We start from the raw sequence: 24,985 nt of genomic DNA on the forward strand, positions 1-24,985 counted from the left end.
GCGGATTCAAGTGCAGTGACTACACTAGCGATTGGCCGTGTATCCGGGGTAGTAACTGTGATAAAAGCTGCGGCTGCCTCGGTGGAAAAAATAGAGCACTCATCCGGTAGCCTGTGACACTCCTTTGGGTGGTCCGGAGATGCCGATGCCCACCCTTTTCTGGGCTACGGAACCATCCGAGTAACGGATGGCGTATCCAGCGTACTTCCTTCTCTGCAAATCCAATACCACCTGATTTACCGCAGAGGGATTGGAACCAGCCTTGAAGTGCCGTTTGATGGTGTGGTCGGTCTTAATTGGCGGTTTATTCCAGCCTCTGACTCCAACCCAATGTGTCTTGCACACTGGGGGGAGAGCTCGATTGGAGATTTCCCTGAGGAACTTGTTGGCCTCCTTTAGGAGGGAACCTTCCTCGTCTGTACCTGACGTTATCTCATTCAGCCCGATGGCGCGTTTGCATATAGTCCCGGTAATCAGGCGGTCGAAGGGGAGTACTCCTCCCTCAATGCAGGCGGCGATCCCGGGGGTACCAGGAAGGAGTCCGGAAGAAATCCGAAGTGCTTGCTGGTAGACTGGTGTAAGCCTTTCCACCAGGCACGGTTTGGCAAGGTACGTAGCCTCGATGCCGTAGGTCAGCCGCGAGTTTACTATAGCCTTCGCAACATTGAAGCGTGAGGTCCGGTTGGCGTTAGCATGTCGGCCTGCTAGTGTCCTCAGGATGTTTAGGCGCTGTTTGCAGGCACTCTTTACCTCGTTCAGGTGCGTGTTGAATGTAAGAGAGCGGTCGAAATGCACACCAAGTATCCGAAGGGTTTTTTTTTCAGAACGGAATTACCTCGTCCAGGATGCTGATCTTCGTGCTGAGGATCCGGTGATCCGACGGACAAATATGAGTGTACCCGCTTTTTGCTGCGGACATCTGGAATCCTGCGTTTGATGCTCAATTCGAGATGTAGGCCGTGGCTTGAATAATTTTTCTTCGAAGCGCTTTGACAGTCTCCTTAATTGCCATAAGGACGATGTCGTCTGCATACACGAAAATGAAGATTTCAACCTCGTAAATACCCCATTCATCCTAACGAGAAAGAGGGTGACCGCTATCACCGACCCTTGCGGTACGCCAGTCTCTTCGTCGAAAATCTTGGATCGGCAGTTTCCCAGGACAACCTGGAAGGTCCGGTGCGAGAGGAAGTTCTGGATTAACTTCAACACGTGTCCTTTTAGACCCTAGGCTATCAACTGGTCCAAAACACCTGGCATCCATGCCCGGTTGTAGGCCTTCGATAGGTCAAGCGCAACCAATTCAGCGTGATGGTTATTTGCGGACATTGACGATAAAGCTTCGCTGAGAGAGCCGAGGTATGTGCTGGTCCCGTGACCTGGTCTAAAATCATGCTGTCGGTGGTCCAGGTGTTTTCCTTCCTCGATGTACAGGATCAATCTCCTGTTTAACATTCTTTCAACCAGCTTAGATGCACAGCAGGTTAACGAAATTGGTCTAAATTTGTCCACCTCGTGCCCTGTGGAGTTCGGTTTGGGGATTGGGACAGTCAAACTGTGTTTCCACTGGTCGGGGAAAGTGTCACCCATCCATTCCTGGTTCACCAACTCTAGCATCCTAGCCTGCTCCCCGATAGGAAGGTACCGAAAGAGAGGATATCCCACTTCATCAGGTCCAACAGATGCGCCTCCGGCTTTAGATAAAGCAAGGTCGAGTTCATCCATGCGGAAGGGTCAATTGATGTCCAGGTTGTCGCTGTCATTCGGGATCGGGATGTGGATAGTCGGGCAATTCTTTCGGCGGAATGCTGGGTCATACCTGTGGATCGATGACAGCGACGCGAAGTACCTGCCGAGGATGTCGACGATTTCAGCTGGATTTCGTGTGGTCGTTCCATCGTGCTCGATGGCGATACCACGGGCTCTCCTTTTACCGCTTATCGCATTGACTTTGCTCCAGAGGTCAGCTGTTGTTTGGTTGGGGTTAACCTCGTCTAGGAAGGACTCCCAGCTCCCCTTATTAGCTTCACGGATGATATCCCTGCAGTCATTCCTCTTCGTTCGGTAGTGTTGTAGTGCTGTTTCCTTGTCCGGATGGTTGGCAGGAAGTCTCTTGGCTGCCCGAAGGGCCTTTCTCCTGGCTTTAATGACCGCTTTGACACTTGGGGACTACCAATGAAGGGCCTTTTTTTTCCCGGAGTCGCGCTTGTCCTTGGGATGGTTTTCGAAGCGGTATCGAACATCATCTTAGTGAAGTCGCTGATGGTGTGGTGGTAATTGAGCCGACAGTCTTCGGGTTATTTCGGGTGGGTATGCATCAAGCTGTATACTAATCGGGTAGTGCTCGCTGCCCCTCGGGTCATCGTTCACCATCCACAGTAATCGGTGTATGATACTGGCACTAGCGAACGTGACGTCAACCGTTGACATTCGGCCACGGGCGAACGTGTTGGACCCGTCGTTTAGCAGGATGAGATTCCTGGATTCAGCGATATCCATGATGATCCTTCCTCTTTTATTCGTTGGGTGTCGTCCCCATGCTTGATGGTGAGCATTGACGTCTCCCATCAGAATGAGAGGGCCGAAGGTCTGAGATCTTCTGGCAGGGCAGATAGATCGAGATGATCGTGGCAACGATCGGGCAGCGTATTTTTGCAGCAAGTCAGCTGGTGTGGTGATCCTGACAAATGGAATAGACGATCTAATCTCGATGGCGACGGAGTGGTAGATGTTGATTCCTTTCTTGAGGATCCATCGGTATTGCCCAGACAGTGACCGATTCATCCTGATGGCGCTTGTTTAGTGTACCTCCTGGATAGCCAGAATGGCTGGGGAGAGATCCCTAACCATAATCTCCAGATCGCTGATGTTGTTGTGGAACCCATTAATATTCCACTGGAAAGTATTTTCCGTTGCACGTCTGCTTGGTCCATTGAACTTAATGTTCCGGTTTCGGTGTTGATGATTGCCGACGGGTGTAGTGTTGGGTCTTACTGAGGGTGCCAACTCAGGTGTAATTCCCACAAAGGCCGCAATAGTTGGTGCCGTTGCAGCGAGCGAGGGTATTGGTACTACGGTAGTGTCAGGCAGATCGAACGACGAGCAGGCATTTGGCGCCCAGTGTGGGAGGAAACTGGCATTCCATTGATCATATTTCGTCAAATTGGACCGTGCATCTACGGGAATGTTGATACTGTCGTGATGTATGCCGCTGGGTACGTTCATGCGACAGGTGACGTCGATTTCATCGGCCGTGGGATCCGCGTCAGTCAGAGGTCCATCTGGATTGAATAGAGGCGTTCTATCCAACCAAGACGGAGATGGCACAGCGGAAATAACCGCCAGTGGCCTCGAGCAGCAGACCGAATGAAACATTGCCCCAACCAGGACAGGCGGAAGTATTCCACCCATCAAAGGCAGGGGTGATCCAACGGGAGAACGTACATTTAAGCAAGTTTGCGGATGATTGATCCCGTCAGTGGAGTCATTAGCTGGTTGTGAGCGGGTGACCCTGCTTGGCTCCGGTTCAGTGGTTGAAAAACGTGTCGCTTGGGATCGGATTCTACCAAGGGGAGGTGAGGGCTTTTCGTCGGTCGTGAAAACTGCATTGAACGGTTCGCTGGGTCCAGAATGAAACAGATCCCCACCAGGAGCAGGCGGAAGCATTCCGCCAACCCAGGGCAGGGATGTCCCAACGGCGTTGGGATCGATGCTTGCATTTGGCGTACAGGTGGTGTTGATGCTGATAGGCTCCGATACAGTCATGTTCGATGTTGCATGAGACAGAGCCCCACCAGGAACAGATGGAGGTATTCCACCCAACCAAGGCAGGGATGTCCCAGCAACGGAAGAAGAAATGTCAAACGACGTGTTCAGTGGCTTGCGTCCCTCGGAGTCCTTCGGGGAATGGGCGTAGCATCCCTTGTCCGTCCCGATATCTTGATGATGCTTCGTTTCTTCTTGATCTTGATCCTTAGGGGAATAAGTGTTTCCACCCACGTCCGTTTGCAGAAACTAACGGAGAGAAAGTTGATTGTTAATTACAGGTATGGGCAGATTCAAATTAAAAAGAAACGCCCTGCTCAATCTGGAGACACGGGAGATCAGGTAGAAGTGCGATATCTGAGACAAAGTTACAATTAAATAAAAAAAAAAACAAAATTCAAATAAACCACAAATGAGTCTTATAAAATTGATTTAAGTGAATTTTCATCATGCAAAGGGTGCATCAGCAGTGCTCAGCAGAAGATTTACCAAAGAAAACATGGATGTGGGTTTGATTCAAGAGCCTTGGGTTAATGATGGTAGACTATTGAGATTAGCATTGGGCGATCTTGAGGCAAGAATCGATCTTAGAGAATCGATTTTTTTTTGAAAATAAACGATTCATCGATTTAATCAATCATTTTGAATCGATCCTTTTGAATCGATTCATTTTTCAAAATGGCACAACAATGTTTCAAATATAACGGATCATAGGAAAGTTGGTGCAAATTAAGCCAACTTCAGTCTTGAGTTGATATTACTTTACATAAACTACTTACATAGGCAAAATAAATGGTATATTTTAGGTTATGTTCATTCAACTTCATTTTATTCGACTTTATAGTTAAGCATTTGATAGTGTAATAAAAATAAAGTAATTGCACGAGGAAACTCAAAGTTCAAACATTGAATGATTCACTCATTAGAATCAAATATAAAATATGCCTGGTGAGTGAAATAGGTGTGTTGCATAAAACTATAGTATACAAAGCTTTAAAATAATCGTATAATTTTTATTAGACTAATGACGCTTAGTAGCCGCTGTGCCCTCTATTGTTAAGTAGAACCTTGTTCAATTTTTTTGGCATTGACTCAACCAATCACTGATAAGTTACCTTTGGTACAGCATACCACTCATTTTGAACTGTGGTCCATAGTTGATACTTATTTTTAAAATGCTTGACCACATAACTTTCTTTTATGCTCGTTCCATAAATTTTCGATAGTGTTGATGTCAGGAGATTGGCTAGGCCATGAAATAACCGACACTTTTTTTGCACGAAACCATTCCTTTACGTACTTAGAAGTGTGTTGCGGATCGTTGTCTTGCTGAAAATGCCATATAAGAGGCATGTTATGTTCTGCATAAGGGAGCATAACCTCCTCCATGATTTCTTTGTATTCAAACCTGGTCATGATGGAATTAATACGGAAAATAGGACCTACTCTATTTTGATTTCATTTGACATGTGGAAGTTTTTGCTCAGAATACTTGATTAGGTAAGTGATTTAACAGGTTATAATATTCGTTTTATTGGTATTAACTGAACGATTTAAAAAACGAAAGATTAACATATGAAATAAAACGATAAGATGATCGAAGTGTAAAAGCATGTAAGTACGGAAAGTACTCAATTCAGATATCCCAAAACTCATCCGAGAGGGATCCCAAGAAAGCTAACTGAGCCATGCGTTTTGCATTGAGCCGATATCGATTCTGAGTGGTTTCACCAGTTTTAAAGAATACCCTCTCAGACGGAACACTTGTTACCATGCTTGATAAATATTCGCGAGCAATGAGGTATACATGGGGATATTCACTACGGATTTTCTCCCATGTTTGAAAAGGATCTACAGAACGTGGGAAAACCTACTAATGCAAGAAATTTTGTAATTCTGCCGATAAACCCCCCAATTTTTTATTTTTTCCGTCGATCTTGTTTTCCGTGCTGAGCACCAATGCTACCGACACCAGGGAGGCAGCTCCCACACCTGGACTCTACCTATCGACCCATCAACTCATGAACCGGGGACCAACGGCTTTACTTCCCATCCGAAGGAAGGCGTGATCAGAGATGTTATGCCTCAGAACATCCCGGCGGCGCCGACTGGGATTGAACCCAAGCCTGCTGGGGTGAGAGGTTATCACGCTTACCAGTACACCACCGGCGCCGCTATACTCCCATGGTGATCCAGTTCTGACATAACAGAGAACTGATGAACCGGAAATATGTCATAATAAATGAATGTGTGTACATATGTAGATTAATAACTTTCTTTACCATTTCGTCATGAATATCCCACAGTCCTCCGGTTGGTTTTGGTGGAGGGACAGAAGTGTGCAATCATCGTTTACTCTTTCGGTACTATAGATCTGCTCAGACACAATTTTAACTGCCCGAACGTGAGCTGAAGACTTCACGTACACTCAAACAGTTTTCAAATCTAGATAGTATAAAAACTACGCTAAATCTCGACTCTCCCGACCGACGCATAGCTCGATATAAAGGGAGACAATACAAACTTAGTATAAAAATGGATTATACATCCAATAGTATAAACTGAAAGTATGCAAACGGTGTATAGTGTTGCTCTATTTGGCAAACTTTCTAATTATTTGCCTATTGTTATTTTTTTACCAAAATTTAACGTAGAGTATTCAACAATCAGCTTTATTTTAAATATACATTAATTACACAAATATAACTTTTTAACATTTATGAGAATAGCAGATTCCGATTGTCGAGCGATTTATTGTACTTGAGCATCTTCGTACATGTGTTGCGCACCAGGTCGATCACTTTTGCACCAACCGGAAGAACATCATGTCCTAGAATTTACTTTCTTTATCCTTTGGTTAGCATGATGCCGACATTAGTGCTCATGTGAATTACGTGCTCGGTGAACGTTATTACTGAAATGGGTCATAATTAAAAATCAATCTTCAGTTAACCATCGAAAAATTCAATCGAACCAACCTGATCCTGAGCCGCGGGATGTTCGGTCGTTTGAAGCTATGATTTGGTATACTCCCAAAGCCACTGCTAGTCTGGCTAGTGATCATGTGTATTGTCCTCGGTATTGTCACGTTCACTGCGTTACTTGCTGCCATTCCGGGACATGTTCTGCCGTTGATGTTGCTTCCACTGCTAGAATCATATACCGTGGTATAAAAGCCTCCCCATAGCCGGAACTGGTATGCCCAAGCGGTTGAACATTCTAAAGTGGTCAGATTCTTCGCATTCGAATATTCCGTATGATCGATGTCGAGTGGACTAAGTGTCGAACGGCACCAACGGTAGAAATTAATGGAAGACTGATGCAGTTTACTGCTTCTGCTCTTTCATAAACTGTCCTGGACAAACGAAACTGCGAACTAGGTACGGCTGATCATGACAATACTCGGATTTTTCTTAGTGCTTCCGCTACTGGCCATTGCTTCCGAAGCTGGCATTGGATGAACGAGTATGCCTAACTTGGTGACGATGTTAGTGTATGGCTAAAACGAATTTATTAAGTTAGTGCAATTTCACTGCAATATTCTTTTGCACCTACCTCATTTCTCGCATATCTCCGTATGTTGGTAATTTATTATCTACTTGATTGGAAGCTTTTAACGAGTAGCATTCCACGCGAATATTCTCTAAATCGTTCTGAATGTTTTCGTCTGCGACTGCGCTTATGATGTTTAGCGCAAAGCCAAAGTCAGTGGTGTACACTAAAAGTATTTCACACCATTATTCGAACGTAGTATAAATTTTCATGTGAAATTTAATCAGATAGATGAATAAACTTTGCGTAACAAAACATAGATTAATTTTTATACTATCTTTGATTAATAATAATTTTGAGTGTACAGGTCAATATTAAATTACAAATGCACTGAATTTTTTGGTGGATCGAAACAAAAATCGAATGAAAAGGATCGATCCAGTCGATTTTTGTCGTGTTTGAGATCGATTCAAAAAATCGATTAATCGAACCAAAATAATCGATCTTTTGTGTTTCGATCCAAGATCGCCCATTGCTAATTGAGATGCTCTTCAAAAAATTATAGATTTTTGTATAACGAAAGTCAATCTCAACCAAAAACTTCAATTTTAGTAATAGGAGAAAGAAATTTGTTCCAATTACTGAATTCATTGGTAGGGATATCGTTGCGATCAAGATGGAGATTCCAACGACACGAGGAAAAGCGGAGGTATGTGTTGCTTCAGCTTATTTCCCAGGAGATGTTGATGACGTCCCTCCTTCTTCGGTCGCAAATTTGGTCAACTACTGTAACAAAATAAACACACAATTTATAATAGGGTGCGATGCAAATGCTCATCATTTAATGTGGGGAAGTACCGATATTAATAAAAGAGGTGAGGACCTTCTGAATTACATATCATCTAACTATAATGAGACATGTAATAGAGGGAATTCTTCGGCAAGAGGTTCTCGATCTGAGATAAAATTGTGAATTGACACGTTTCTGATGACGAATCGTTGTCCGACCAAAAGCACATCAGGTTTGATTATAAAGCCGGATCAGTAATGTCAGAAGGTTATAGAAATTCAAGAAAACCCAACTGGGACCTTTATCGTTTTCATTTAATGAATAATAATTCAATTAATGACATTCAAATTAAGACGCACTCACACTTAGAAAGTGCTTCTGATGCAATCATTAACACAAAGATCTCATCAGTTCCATGCTAGTTATCCTATCCAACATAGATCATCTAATAGGGATGTTCCTTGGTGGAACAACAAGCTGGCAAAATTGAGGAAGATGTCCAGACGATTGTTCAATAGAGCTAAAGCTACTTCAGATTGGGGTCAATATAAGAAGGCCCCTAACTGAATATAACAGAGAATTAAGGTGAGCTAAACGGTAGGATTGGAGCCGGTATGTAAAGACATCAATAACGCTCCAGTAGCCGCAAGGATGCATAAAGTTCTTTCAAAAGCCCATTCAAATGGTCTTGACAGCCTAAAAAAGAGGATGGTAGACTCTTTTGAAACACTGGAAGAAATGATGAGGACTCACTTCCCAGAGTTAACTCCATTTTTGCCTGAAGAACACGACTTTGAAATGGCTACACATGAATGGTCAATAGATGCCTATCAGAAAGCTTGGGAAATCTTCACGCCATGTATAGTTGAATGGACATTGTGTTTTTTTTTCAACCTTACAAATCTGCCGGGAAAGATGAAATATTTTCAGCATTACTTCAACAGGGGAAAGAAACGCTCAACCCCCTCCTTACTTAATTATTCAAAGCCAGTGTTAATCTGAGTTACAAACCAAAAACATGGAGAAAGGTTCGAGTTGTTTTCATTCCAAATACTGGATAAAGAGATAAAACGAACCCGATAGCATTTAAGCCCATAAGCCTTTTATCTATTATGTTACAGACAATGGAACAAAGTCTAGATGATTTCATCAAATCAACCAGTTTAGCGAGGTTACCTATAAGCAACTTCCAATTTACTTATCAATCAGGTAAATCTACGGTAACGGTTCTACAATCGCTAGCTAATAAAATCGAGAAATCAAGGAGGAAGTAGCCGTAGTTGCTTTTCTCGATATTGAAAGTGCATTCGATAATGCGTTTTGCTATCGAAGCAATTGGATAATGGCTATGCTCACAGATCGAGAAATATTTGCTGATCTTATAGGGGCCAAACTAACTTTAAAATCAGCGAAGGGTGCCCTCAAGGTGGGATACTATCATCCTCATTGTGGTCTCTAGTAGTGGACAAACTCCTTAAAAGTTTGGCAGAACAGGGTTTCGAGGTGATGTTTTTTTAACCTATTATTTGTTCCAAATAAAAAAAAAACATTTCATTTTAACCTAGGTGCTCCAGTTACTACAGTAATTTACCAGCCTTAATTGTTATGATATATATCTAAGTGTTTTAACATTGTTCTTGCCTTGTCAATTCAGTATTTTAAACAGGTTTTTTTTTTAACCTGCATGCCAGTATAACAATTGGCATATCAAAACTAAAAACTAACACTAAATCTTATATAAGTAAAATTGGAGATTGAAGACTTTCGCTTGAAATTATTAATTATTTTGTTGGACATTTGGTCTAAAGTCTCAACATTCGAAATTTTATGTACTTCGGTAGTACTGTACCAGGGAGGCAACTTCAAAATCATCTTCAGAACTTTGTTCTGAATCCTTTGAAGTGCTTTTTTCCTGGTAGTGCAACAACTAGACCGTATTGGCAGCATAACCGGTATAAATATATTAGAAGTTTATTCGACAGGCAAAGTTTGGATTTCCTGATTATAAGAGGATACAAAAAATTTATATATTTGTTACATTTGGCTTGAATGCTCTCAATGTGATTTTTAAAAGTTAATTTTTGGTTAAGTACTAATCCAAGATATGTCACTTGGTTTGACTAGGAAATCGGAACTCCGTTCATAGTGACTATGTGACTACTACTAGGTTTCAAAAAGGAAGCTCTACACACTTAAAAATAACTAATTTTACACGTGACGGAATCCAGCTTTGACATAAAGGATGAGACGTAAACAAACATGTCATGTAATATTAAGTGCTCCGAGACTGAAAAGTTCGTTGCTCAACGAAAAGTACGTTTAATTGAGCTATATTTCACGTCTGTTATGACTCAAATTTACGTCAAAATTGACGCTCGTATCTGTCACTCTCAGAGCACCTAAATTTACATTAATTTTTCTAAGTGTGTAGGCTTATGTGGAAATATTAAAAGTAGAGTTTTTGAAGCGTTGGGAGAAATCTTCCATTTTTGTAAATAGAAGAGATAATATCTAAGCTTTTCTGCAGTCTGTTGCAAATAACAATAAGACTTCTTCCGTTAGCGGAAATACCTGTGTAATCGGCGAACAAATATTTGCGGCAACGTTATAGGTCCAAGGATGCTATCCTGAGGAACTCCTGCTCTAACATGTAGTCGTTCAGATTTGGATAAAGTCTGGAACGCGTAAAAATTGGTCAACTTCAAATTGCTGGAAATGCTGCATTTGGAAGTTGAGTGTATATACAATGGTTGCTATGATGAGTGTTCACCGTTTGCTATCCAGTTTTCAAAATGACGTCCAAGCAAGATAAGCAGTGTCAAAATTTTGCTCGCGTAGCAAGATAATCCGGCGTTCTCACACGCCGAGTTGGCAAAATTGCTGGATGTGGCCAAATCGACCGTGAAAAACGTTTTAAAAGTGTTCGGGGAGCGTCTGTCGATCGCCAGGAAGCCTAGAAGCGGCGGCAATCGTAATCCGGACGTGGCAGCGACGAAGGTGGCGGTGAAATATAAGCGGAATCCTAACCTCTTTATCCGGGACTTTGGTGGCAAGCTCAATGTCTCCCATACTACTGTGCAGCGGGCCAACGAGCCGGGTTGTCGACAATTAAGAAGGTGAAGGTGGTGAACCGTATTAGGAAAAGGGAAGGTGGCTGAAATTTTCAAAATTTTCAAATTATCGAAGTTTCCGAAAAAATATCTCGTCTGGCAGGCCATATGTACGGGTGCACAGTGGTTCAAACCTACCGAAAACGTGCGTTTTTTATTTTGGGTATGTAAACGTCATTTTGGAAGGGTAGTGTCTTAAGAGAAGTTGTTAGATACTTTGTAAGCTTTGTTTTGAAGTAAGTAAAACTAGGATCTATCCACCTAGACGGGCAATAGAACATTCAAATTTTGTAAACATGCTCAAAAGTGGTTGGCATCTTCAGCAAAGTTGTAGATAATGCAAATACTAGCAACTTTGCTCAAGATGTCAATATCGTATACTCAATGTATGATGAGTTAACTGACGTTTTTATGAAAACTCCCTCAAAAATCATTTTTTGTTAGAAAAAATGTTTAAAATTTTATTTTAGCAGTATGATTTGTACTAGAAAGTTGTAGATATAATCAAAACACGCATTTTACTTGAAGACATTAACTTTAAAGGCTTCACATCATGATCCTAGCAAGCCATGATAAAAACGTTTAGCTGGCGCATCGTTTAGCTGGCGTGAACTTGAAAAAATGCCATCTATCATCAGAATAGGTTAACGTATGTTGTGTCGATTAGTCCTGAAATCATAAATTAAGAAAAAAACTAAAACTCCATTTTCGTTTTCCATCAGCGGTCTTGTTATACTGAATTAAATTTGACAAATCTCAACCGAGCTGAGCTGCAAGCTGCACTTCACAATTCGCTTTCTTCTAAGCACCTCACGTAAAGCCAGCTTCATAAGCACATTGTTGTTTTGATGCGCCAGCTAAACGTTTTTATCATGGTTTGCTAGGATCATGATGTGAAGCCGAAAAAGCTATACCGTGTTCTTTGAATGAGAGATGACGTGTTGTAGAGGTTGGATGTTGTTGGTAGTATGTCAAATGTATTTCTAACATGCCAAACGTAGAACCTATCAGAACCTAATGAAACCACTTGTATTTTGTAGTTCAAAGGCAAACTTTTTGAATGAAGATGGTTTGGCTTGCCCGTATTTGCCCGTTATCCAGATATTTTGCGTAGAAAATGACCTATTTTTATGTTAAAATATGTCTTCAAGTAAAATGCGTGTGTTGATGATATCTACTAGAACAAATCATAGTGCTAAAATAAAATTTTGAACATTTTTTCAAACAAAAAAATGATTTTTGAGGGAGTTTTCATAAAAACGACAGTTAACTCATCATACATTGAGTATACGATATTGACATCTTGAGCAAAGTTGCTAGTATTTGCATTATCTACAACTTTGCTGAAGATGCCAATCACTTTTGAGCATGTTTACAAAATTTGAATGTTCTATTGCCCTTCTAGGTGGATAGATCCTAATTTTACTCACTTCAAAACAAAGCTTACAAAGTATCTAACAACTTCTCTTAAGACACTACCCTTCCAAAATGACGTTTACATACCCAAAATAAAAAAAAAACGCACGTTTTCGGTAGGTTTTAACCACTGTGGTGTGGTCTAAAAAGCGGCATTTTCATTACTACAGGAACCATCAATCGAGAGATCTACGTTCAGGAGTGCCTGGAAAAGCGGCTGCTACCATTCGTAAAGCAACATAATAGACCTGTGCTGTTCTGGCCGGACTTGGCGAGCTGCCACTATGGGAAAAAGGCAATCGAGTGGTACGATGCGAACAACGTGGTTGTGGTACCCAAAGGCCACAACCTTCCCAACATCCCAGATCTCCGCCTTTTCGAACGATATTGGGCCTTGGTCTAATGGAATCTCAAAAAAAAAAAACTAATAAATCCGTGGAAAACGAGCAGCAGTTTAAATCTAACTGGCGTTCGATGGCGAACTCGGCAGTTCGGATTTGGCAAACCAAAAGAATAAACGAACATTTTTTTCTTTTAAATATATGAATTGAACTACCAAAAGAAAAATAGAAATAATTTTTTGATATTAATTTTGACTGAAAGAATCGATTTTTTTTGTATACCAATTTTTGCGCATTCCTGTATTTATTTACCTGCAGAGTTCTATCAGTTAAATAATTTTGAACTTATATATTCATAATATAGAGTGGCATATTAAGCCTTTTCAATTTAGCAATCAAACCTTCATGCCAAACACTGTCGAATGCTTTTTCTATGTCTAGAAGAGCAACTTCAGTTGAGTGGCCTTCAGATTTGTTTGAACTAATAAAATTGGTATTTCTTATGAGTTGATGAGTACTTAGATGCCCATGGCGAAATCCAAACTACTCATCTGCAAAAATCGTGTTTGTATGGATTTGAAGCATCCTCAGCATGAAAGCACACTTAATGGACGGTAGCAAGAAGCTTCAGCTGGATTTTTATCCGGCTTCAAAATCAGAACAATTTTTGCAATATTTCCATTTATCAGGAAAGTATGCCAAATGAAAACATCTGTTAAATAATTTGAAATTACCAGCATCACCTGAGACTTTCATATTTTAAAATTTTTAGCTGTATATCTTAATTCGTCCAAATCAGTCCCCCGGAGTCATTAAAAATATTTTCCCGAGAGAAAATATTCAGATACTGCCGAGTAACCTGATTCTCAATAGCGCTAGTAAGACTCTAACTGATATTATGGGAACTCTCAAATTGCTTGACTAGTTTCTGAGCTTTTTCCGAGTTTGTGATCAAAATTTTGCCACCTTCTTTAAGCACTGGCATAGGCATTTGGGTTTTTTTTTAATTGAGCTTCCAAAAGTCCCCGCCCCTGACAGGATTCCCCGCCGTTTTTTTGTGAATGGGACAGGACAGAAAGTATATTTTGTGTAGAATATGTAATAAAGGAGGAACTTTGGATGTAAATCTAAATACATTTACAGAGGTTCCAGATATGTTTCACAGCATCAGGTACTCTATTTTGTAGTCTGTGGGAGGGAAATCACAAATCGAGTGTCATCAAAATACAGGGCAGGTTGAGAGATTGAGCTCGTGAGAAAGAATTATCTCTCCAAAATTTTATTATTTTTAGCTCTCTGGCAAGGACTCAAAAATATCTGAAAATAACAAAATGACAAGCGATTAACAAACCGAATGATAAAAGCTATGTCAGAAGTGGAGAACAATAACGATAAAATCTTCTTCCTTTTTTCATGACAAGCAGCCTGTGCGACACAGCTCGCCCCGAGAGCAGAAAGAAACGAGCAAATTGTTGGCAAGCTGCTTCACGCTGTGTATATTGCAACAAAGTGGCAAGCCATATTTCAATATCGTTCAACTACTCCGATTGAGCTATGTTTCAGAGCGAGTTTTTCATGGTAGTCGTAGCAACAGTTTTGTCTCACCAACGCCCAAGATCACGCTTGATTTTCGTTGACAAAAATCAACAAGCAAACAACTGTGGTTGATTTTGCAAGCTGTGATATCGCAGCTCGGAATATCAAGCTAACGAAACTCACCAACTGCAAATCTCACCAAACTGTGGTGAGATTGAGTTTAATGATTTTTGCTTTACTCCCGAATGCAACCGAAACTTCCATAACGGCTTGCAGCAGTCCCTTCGCGTCTGCCATCGGTGAAGATTAAAAAGAGATAGCAAACTATGCTTTCTCTTTCTAAGAAAACGATGCGCAATGGAATCATTTTTGTGTCGAGTCAACTCTTAGCTTGATTTTTGCACGTTGTGAATAGTCTTGCAATATCAAAGGAGCTTGTAAAATTAATATCAAGCATGATAGTTTGTTCCAATATCACGCGTGATATTGCGATCGAATGAGAGCGGAAAAATATCAATTGATTTCTGATTTTTCCAACACTGATCGTTGGTTGCTTTATGTGTTCGGATTCGCTGCTCTCAGGGGACTGGTAGTATAGCGGTTAATAAATAATTGGGAAAAAAACCTGTATTATTTAGTTGTAGCTTGTATGATCTGAATATGAATCAAAAACGTATTATTTCCACTTTTCCAAATTTCTATATGGGGATTTTTATTACTTGCTACCAATGGAACAGCACCATCTGTGTGAAAAATAGCTTTGACTAAATGGTTCATTGTAAATCTGGTTCCTGTAGCTTTTTTTTAAACTTTTATTTGATTGTCCATTACAAGGATGGGGTAACTTACATCAAGCAAGGTTTCGATTTTTCGTACAAAAAATAGTCATCGCAAATCGTTTCTACTTATTTGGAAACCCAGAACACATGCTGTTCAACGCCATCAAAGCCAAGAATTGCTGCAAGTTACCCCGATTTAGGTACATTCATCGCTCTAGGAGGAACTATATCAAACTTCCCTCCTGGGACGGTCCACACCGGAACCTTCCACAGGAAACGGCACCAATGAAATAATAAGATTGAGGCTCCTTCTTGATGGCTACTCCCTACCGTTCTAACTTCACCCGGGGTTCTATTTCTGCCCACTCGAGTGGAAAGGCAAGAATCCGCCACCGTGGCTGCTTGTGTGTACCAATGCATGTCGGTCCGTTGTCGGACAAGTAATTTTGCACCACTCATCTTCGTTCTTTCATTTTTTTTTCTCTTCTTTCCGTCTCCTTCCACAACTAACAGTATCCCTAAGTTCGACGATGATGCTGACCACGGAGGAGTCGGCCGGTCTGCAGCCCTACTTCGACTTTGATGTACAGCGAAATATCACCGTCACCGTAGGCCAAACGGGCTTCCTGCACTGCCGGGTGGAACGACTTGGCGATAAGGACGTAAGTATCCAAGAAGCAAAGGCAAGCTTACCGGCGGGCGGAAGTTTTTTCTTTGTGCGCTTATTGTTTTCGATGATTTACGGGTCAGGCTTATTGGGGTAGGCTTTAGTGAACGACCTACGGCCCGAGATGGAGACAGAGAGAAAATATAACCGTCCTTGAATTGAAGGTGGATAGTCAATAGAGCGTCGTAACTTGATGCTAAGAAATTTGGCAATAGCGTCTGGCAAACTTTATGAATATTTCCAAACGATAAAGTTCCTGAGTATGATGTATTAAGACATTCATAGTTCGCTTCAAATATAAAAGATTGCATTTCTCAGCCAAACGTTTAGGAAAACACGATTTCATCAATATCGTGTTACAATAAGCTAGTTTTCGCATGTGGCAAGGGTTTTCCCTAAGAACAGAACGCATCGTGTAAGATCGATGATGCAAACAGTTTGCAGTTGCATGGATGTCTTTCTGTAATAGTGCGAGGTCCAATAGTTACTTTCAGTAAATGGCAGTTACTGTAATTTGTTGTCAACAGATTCTTCATATATATGAGTAGTATTTTTCCGACGAAAACTAAGATTCGGAGCTTTTCACAAAACACGATATTCCTGGAAGACAAAATCGTTTTTTCAATCCCCACCGGCACCGGCACCGTTTTCTTCGATAGACAGACGTTGGCATGGCAAGCTGCAGAGCTAGCATGAGTCTGATCCCTTACTCCGGAAACCGAGCATCCGAAGCAGTTGTGCGAACGGGATATTTTCGACTAAGCCTGTTTGTTGTTTTGCCGAAAGCGAGCAATCAGTCAGTATGGATTTTACATAGATTGTTTCGGAAATGTCACCCTTACCGATAACGTTCCTCCGGATACCCGAGGTCGGTGATGACAGCAAGAGGCGCTTTTCACGCTATTATTGTCGTGACTCGTTTGTATGGGGAACAAAGGTGGTAAGTAGGGAACAAGGCATCGATTGTTGGATGGCAGGGGTATTGGGTGTAAAATGTTCCTGCGCGGTTATAAGACCGTCGACTTTTTTTCAGGTTCCATAATCCGGAGGCAAGTTGATCACCGGGGTGTAATTGGTTGGTTGGTTGTCTTTATTAAGGAGATTTTCAGCCAGACGCTGGTTCATCTCCGGGGATGTAATTGGTCATTACGCCTTGCACTTTTAATGATCACGTATAATATTTTCGGTAGAAAATATAAAGATAAATCTTAAAAACATTTCATCATGAGACTCCAATGATTGCCTTGAAGAGTTTTACATAACTTAAAATTATATTTTATTGCATAAATTTACCTATTTTTTTTAGCTGATATTGTTGTCATTACCAATCAAATAGCATTTGTTTTACTTAAGTATGTGTCAATAATATAGAAGTATTTAATAATATTTAAGAAATTACTTTGACTATATGCTTAGTATTACTTCTGCGTCAACGATTTACATAGTCGAAGATGCTAATTTCAAATAACAGACTAAAGTGGTAATTTTAATACGATAGATGAAGAGATGAAAGTATAAAATTGATAGTTCCGTCAGAGTACGGCAGTGTGAAAATTTCACATGGAGAGTAGAAAGCGAGCAAGGACAACTTTAGGAAGGTACACATCGGTTTGATCCTCTCTCTTTACCAAACTCCCCCGTTGGAAAGGATGGTGAGGGGTATTCTCCCCGCCACCACTGGAAAAAAGAGATGATCACCGACACGCTAAAATACCGACGATGTGTTTAAAACAGTTCTACCGATTTTTACCGCACTCAAGTTATTATATGAAGGAAGGCATCAAACCGATTTGTACCTTCCTAAAATTGTCCTTGCTCGATTTCTACTCTCTATATGCAATTTTCACACTGACGTACTCTGACGGAACTATCAATTCTATACTTTCATCTTCTCATCTATGATATAAAAAAATATAATATTAGTCTGTTATTTGAAATAAGCATCTTCAACTATGTAAATCGTTGACTTCACGCAGAAGTAATACAAAACATATAGTCAAAGTACATAACTCTGGATGGGATAATACCATCAATTACTGTCATTGGTCGAAAGGTACAGTAGCAGCACCTTCCCTACCCGTATTACAGTTGGATCCTAAATTCTACTGAAAGTAGCGTCGGCCTCCCAGCTGGAGCTGTGAACGCATTATTAACGTCAACCGTTATCACGGTGTAATATCGATCTCCTATACACTTCTGTTTCGACGCCTTTTCGACTCTCTCGACAACTGTCCGAATTGCATCCACCTTTGGTTTTCCTTTTCGAAATCCGAACTGCCTCTCCGACAACCCTTGCTCACTCTCCGTGCATTTCGTCAGCCTGTTTAGGATGATCCTCTCCAAGAGTTTTCCGAGTGTATCCAGCAGGCACTGCTACGAGTTGCTCGTTGGTGACTTCGTCGTTATCTCCCTCTCCGTCTCCGTACGATGTAGGTGGCCAGGTCGTTGGATCGTTCTTCGAGAAAAGTTCTTCCACGAGGACTTTCAGGTTCTCTAAGCACATTTCAGCGGGCATGGCTTGACATCTGATCTTCGTCATCACGATACGGTGTGCGTCGTTGGCAGCAGCGTCTCGATCCAGCTCCAGTTGACAGTTTGACTTGCTCTGCTTTATCGCTCGTTTATGTGCTCGGAACATTTTTCTACGTTCCTCTCTGTCGCTTCTGTTCTTGCTCTCTAAACATGTCTTCTGGCTCTCAGACACCTAGCGCGGAGGGTACTAATTGCCTCGTTGCAGCACTAAGCTGGAGGTTACACTTCAGGTCGCAAGCTCTCATCCTCTGTACTGCCACAGGATTCTCTTGGCCGATGCCATATCGGATTGCCTGATGGTCAATACGGATATATCTTTCCCACACTCTCCATTTCGGACTGCAGTCCGCATAAAGTGACGTCGATAATGGATTTCCGACCATATCTGCGAAAAGTGCTGGTGGTGCCTTTATTGAACACCCTTATTTCCAGCTTCGCCAGAGTTTCCAGCAGAATGTGCCATCTTGCGTTGGTACATCTGTTTCCCCCACTCCACTGCCTAAGCATTGAAGTCTCCTCCGATGACTACCGTTCTTCGTCCGATCAGTTCTTCGGTAAGTCCAACCAGCGTCTCGTGGAATTGATCCATCGCCCATCGGGTGCGTAGCAGCTGCATATGAATAATCCGTTAATTTTGGCGATCACGAAACCTTCTTCTTGGATGGGGTATCTGCCCATAACTTGTATTGCAGCTATCCCAGCTCTATCCGCCACCTAGTTACCTTTATCGGGAGGAACTCGATACAGTTGTGCAGTGTCGCAATAATTGAGGTTTATTTGAGTTACCTCTGTTATTGATGCGACAAAACAATTAAGTGTCATTTGGAGCAAAATGCTTGAGAATTCATGCTTAAAATCAAAAATTTCAGCAAAATCTTCAGGCTGCCAAAATCGGGACAAAATCTGATAAAATCGGAGGGTAGACAAGATCGGGGGTGAACAAAATCGGGAGCTGACAAAATCGGGAAAGCACTGTATAACAATCTAGACATTCTCTGCTGATGAATGCAAATAAAGCATGAAATTCATCCCTAGATTTAATCGGAAGCTTCCTTCCATAAATGCATTAAATACTCACTTGAATTCTCGTTGAAACTCCTCTCAGAGTTGTTTTGAAATTTTGCTTGGAATTCCCCTAAGATTATGGTCAGAATTCCTTTGATTCTTTCAAAATTCGAACCCTGTTTATTTTTCATGGATCCTGAAATCCTCTTCACAATCGACTTGGAATTTTCCACAGAGCTACTTAAAAATACTACTCTGAATCTGAACTCATACAAGTGACTTGGCGATAAAGCCTAAAATCCCTAATGGCGGTTAGCTCCAACTCGGATTCACTTTTAATACCGTCCCAGTTTTGGTGATCTGCAAAATGCTTGCTTAGAGTCCTGTTGATAACTCTGATGTCGACATCAAAGAAGCCAGATATTCTTTTTTTTTTCTTGAATTGTTTTTCTGTTGATCTTGTTTTCCGTGCTGAGCACCACTAACCGACGCCAGGGAGGTAGCTCCTACAGCTGGACCCTACCAATCGACCCAGCAACTCATGAACCGGGGACCAATGCAATGGCTTTACTTCCCTTCCGAAGGAAGGCGTGATCAGAGATGTTATGCCTCAGAACATCCCGGCGGCGCCAACTGGGATTGAACCCAGGCATGCTGGGGTGAGAGACAATCACGCTTACCACAACACCACCGGCGCCACTAGCCAGACATTCTTGATTGGGATTTAATCCGATGATAATACCGGTTGGAGCTTACCACCATGAGAATTCTTCCTTCAACTCCCTTTAATTTTCTCTGAAATGTATTGGTGTTATCCCTGTTAAAATTCCTTCGTTAAACAAAATCTCGTCTGGTTCAAGAATCTTAAAATTTTCACAAGGCCCAAAATCTTATGGGATTAAGTAAACATTTTCCCAATTTTTCATCAAAATTCACAGTTTTTTCCCGGTGTCTTGAAATTCCCAGTGTCTTAGAATTCCCGGTTCACTTGTCACCTTGCCCATCCAACACCTGCCCGACATCATCCGATCGACTCTCCAAAAATGAGAGAGCGAGATGTATATATTGAAAATCGGATGATGTCGAGTAGGTGCGAATTGAGCTTAATGAAAAAAAAAACATCTTGTTGCAGAGGTGAGTATCCTTCCACCCCACCACTGGTTGTCATGGTGACTCATCACACCCGTTCGCTGCGAGATAGTATTACTGCACGACTGCAGAGAGAGAGAGAAAGGGAAAAATTCTACTTCGTACCGCTGGCGATGATTTTGCAAATACTTGCTTCTGCAGTCCGCTCATCTCGCCAACCGATGCGAAAAAGAGCAAAAACGCGACAGCAGTGCTGTTTTATAACTTTACAAGTACAAGCAGAACGATGTGCAAACAAGTGGTACTCTATTATGACGACTGGGTTAGGGAAAACGTAGTTTTTTTTTTCAAGAAAACAGTGATAACATTATTAATTTTTATTTTTTTATTCATTTAAGCTTTTTTTAAAAGAAAAATTAAAAAGTATTTATTTAAGCTGATTGGCAACGTTATATCCCATCAATTGGTATATTTGGCTTTCAATTTCATCTATCAATAACAAATTTGCAAGCGTTCAAAACCTAACACCTTTTCGTGATGGTCGCAATTTAAAATTTTTGATTTACCCCTGTACCTTCCCGTAAGACGTAGACTACGTCAAAACTGATTAATTTGCCACCGGATTACGGTACTTTTAAAGAAGAAATTTCATTGAAAATGCCATTCTGGATGAAATAAAAACTTTAAATTTTGTTTGAAAATACCATGAAAAAAATGCTTTTGGTTATATTACCCCGCTGACGCGTTTTAAATCATTCCTTCCTATTTTGTTCTTCAAATTTCAAATCGTTATCCGCCACATTCAATTTAGGATGAAGATGGATTGCGAGTCAATAAACTCTGGGAGACGTTATTCCAAGCATTGCCTGAACGACACACAGCAATCTCCCAAAGAGCAGGATTTCGATCTAGGGGATTACCATTTACGCTGTTCTCGAGTGATGCCATTTGCGTGGAGAAGTACGTATGGAATTTGGCTGAATTAGATCAACATTGTTATTATGGCCACTCATGTGCCACTAGCGTTATTCTGAAGTTTATGAATAAGCTTTTTGATTAACCCAAGATTGTGACCACTTAAAAAGTTACTGTCACTGGAAAAGTTGGTATGGAAACACGTTCATTTGATTGGTCAACAGCAGTTTATAATTGTATCACTAAGTGGCGCTAGTGTGCAAGTACCGGAATAAGCTATAACTTAAAATTCTGACCACATAAGAAGTTACTGTCTTCGGAAAAGTTGTTCAAGGAGTTTGCACTAATGGGCTACTGTACACACTCAGAAATAACTAATTTTAAACGTAACGTAATCCATCTTTAGTATAAACGATGAAACGTAAACAAACATGTTATGTAAAAATAAATGCTCCGAGAATGAAAAGTGCGGTACTCGACGAGAAACACGTTGTATCTTCACGTCTGTTATGTTTCAATTTGATGTCAAAATTACGCTCATAAATGCCAGTCTCAGAGAATCTGAATACAGGGTGATTCAGAATAACTGTCACCAATTTCACAAATATGCAATTCTCAATGTGTAAAATGGGTATATGTTCAAGTATTTTCGTTTTAAGTGTGTACACATATCAGCTTGTATTGATAGTAGGATTTGAAATTTCATTCGTTTGTGATTTCAAACAGCCATTGACGTCCAAATGGAGCATGGCATAAATCTGTAAAAAATCGTGTTTTATCTATTAGAAACTGAAATCTCTTCGAAAGAATGTAACATTTATTTTAGCTGTGGTTAATTTTCATGACAAATGTGGCTGATAATAAAGGTAAAGGGAGAGAGATTTGAAATAAACTATGCTTTGTTGAAGGTTATATATCCAGAATATCTGGAATATAATGATATCAAAAATTCATGCAAGCGTTCAATCGTTATGACCATTTTTAAAAGGGACAGCTATTCCGAATCACCCTGTAGATAAATAACATGATTTTTTTTATAAGTGTGTTGCTTTGTGTTGGTGCTGACATAGATAGCTCTCAACTAACGACATCGGAAGTACTGTAACAATGAGCGCTGTACTTAAAAATTCCACTTGAGACGTAATAGCCAAAAGGATCTTCACAGGAAAATTATCCCTACGTAGTGAATAAATTCTGAACTGCTCTCCACCAATCAACTGTTCATAACACCTTAAACAACTTTGCCAGATACATTAAATTCCTAGGTAATAAGGATCTTGAGTTGTCGCTTACTCAGAAACTTCACAACTATACACGTAGTGAGAAAAATCTGAACTGCTGTTCAGCAATCAAATGGACTTGACCTCTTGAACAACCTGTATTCTATAAGTGATGGCAGCGCTGCTTTTAGTGGACCGGTGGGTTAAACAAGTACATAAGAAATTGAGAACTCCTGTGGATGAGCCTCAAGATTTAAAGCTGTGAAACGCATCATCCGATGATTTTGATTCACCCAATCTGAACAGAACACGTTAGAATTGATATCCGATCTAGCTTCGCTTCTCATATCGACAAAGTGGTAACGATGTCTACATAGATTTGAGCAAGATTCATTCCTGTCATTGTGCTTTTGCTACCTAAAGCCAGGCTTGATAGAGCCTCACTCGCGAGTTTGAAATGAGCCGAGCGTAGCATTTTTCTGAGAAGTAGAATGCCTACTGCCAAATCATTCCACTGAGCTTCAGAGCTTGTGAGCGAAGGGGGATAAAATGAGAGTGAGGTTTTCTGCCATTCATGTTCATGTATTCTATCACACGCTCGTAATCTCACTCTGGGTGAACTCTGAGCTTCTTGCGTCGAACAAAAAAGTCATCCGGAGTCTTGAAAAGCGCACCTCACGTCAAATCATCTTCTCGCTGAAGTTCACTCTCCCTCTCCCTCTTACAGTAATCTCGATGGAAGGTTCTTTGGAGAAACGGTTTTCTACCAGAATGACGCCTAGACTCAAACGAAATGGGCAATTTCTTGATGAAACTTATCATGAAATTCGCACGGAAATTTTGAACTTCGCTAATGAATTCAAGTTTCCGCTTCAAATTGGCCAGAAGTACCAGCGTGGTTGGTAAGAACGCCGCGGTTTGACTGAAACCTTGGACAAATTAAAACGTCTTCTTGGGTATCATACTGAGAAGCAACTCAAAGTTTTAACATACGACACCAAAACAGAACCAATGCTTAAGGTTGTCTTGAAAGGTCTGCCTAGTTCACAATTCCTGGATCAAAATGTTCACCAATCGATCCAGGTGCAACGCATGAGCATCGCTATCATCTCCAAGAACTTCGAGGAAATTATTCCACAACATTGGTCTAAGCTGGCTTCCAAGCTTCCAACCCATCGGTCCTTTTCAGGACCACAAATGACTGACAATAGAGTTAACTAAAGAGTTCAAGTAAGAGCTTGTATCCAAGACATATCGTCCACGATTGGCTTGTACTACATGGACACCGACAGAGCACCTCAGACCTCTCAAACTGCTTCCGAATTTCAATCTATCGAGCTTTTTCAGTGAAGCATGTTAATATTTACTATACTTTTACTGTGACATCAAAACAACCTTTTGTAATCCTACGTCAAATCTACGGTCGTGTCTTGGATACAACCTCTTAATTCTGACGTAGGACTACGTATTTAATTTCTATACTGGGGGTCCTTTGAAAAAAAAAAATCAAAATTCAGACATGTAACGAAAAATCTCGAACACGGACGCATCGATAGAGCGCAATCGAACACACGACACATTGCGCATGCTCACATGAGCGAGCTCAACGCTCGGTTGATCGCCCACCATTTCACCGATGAAAGGAAGGGAGGAGAAAAACAGCGATAATAAAGGCTTCCATGACTACGCCGCCGTCATCCGGTTAGCATCGACTTGCACTGGTGTGGCCACCATTTGAAAATCAACCGGCTCTTGTCAGGGCCACCAATCCAAAAACGGAAAGAGTTAAGAATTAAATGATCAACATATTTGTTCCGTCCACTAGCGTTCCTACGTCGAGCCTCCGTTCGTGCCCCTAAGCACAGACTCTTCTACTTTTTTGTAAATGTTTTAAGACATTAGAATAAATGCTATCACTTCGGGTTTTCAGGAAGCAACATTTCAGCTTTATAAAGAGAGAGAAGGATTTGTAATTTCCATTTAATCAAAAATAGATATTTCCTGGCTGTTAGTAACTACTTTACTCTGGAACTGATTCACCTACTCTGGAACTCCATGACTAGCCACTTTGCTAGTTTGTGGACTTTGGGGAGATCTTTGATCTAAGGAAGAATGGGATTGGATATTCCATTTCCTAATATTGATTTGCACTCCTTCAGTGCTTTCTACATGCGTTTCACTATTTTCTGTAAGGGGTCTACTCAAAGCTGTATATACGGTCCGTTGTTAATCTTCGTTGTCATCTGATTGTCATAATCATCCTTGTCTATGATAACGACCGCGTTGCCCTTGTCTGCTTTCACATAGTATACTGCTTTACTTTTCAGC

General features: G+C 41.0%; 1 protein-coding gene across 1 annotated transcript in view; it reads left to right on the forward strand.

Annotated features, from left to right (window-relative positions):
- The window catches only part of LOC135714374 (zwei Ig domain protein zig-8-like), a 319,903-nt gene that overhangs the window by 204,654 nt on the left and 90,264 nt on the right, over positions 1-24,985 (forward strand). The window contains exon 4 of the mRNA XM_065237723.1: positions 15,743-15,891. Within this exon, the coding sequence (XP_065093795.1) occupies positions 15,743-15,891 (149 nt within the window). The remainder of the gene's footprint in view (positions 1-15,742; positions 15,892-24,985) is intronic.

The sequence above is a fragment of the Ochlerotatus camptorhynchus genome, unplaced genomic scaffold (assembly GCF_037179485.1).
Source record: "Ochlerotatus camptorhynchus isolate MF236.1 unplaced genomic scaffold, CSIRO-AGI_Acam_v1.1 ptg000639l, whole genome shotgun sequence".
NCBI lineage: Eukaryota > Metazoa > Arthropoda > Insecta > Diptera > Culicidae > Ochlerotatus > Ochlerotatus camptorhynchus.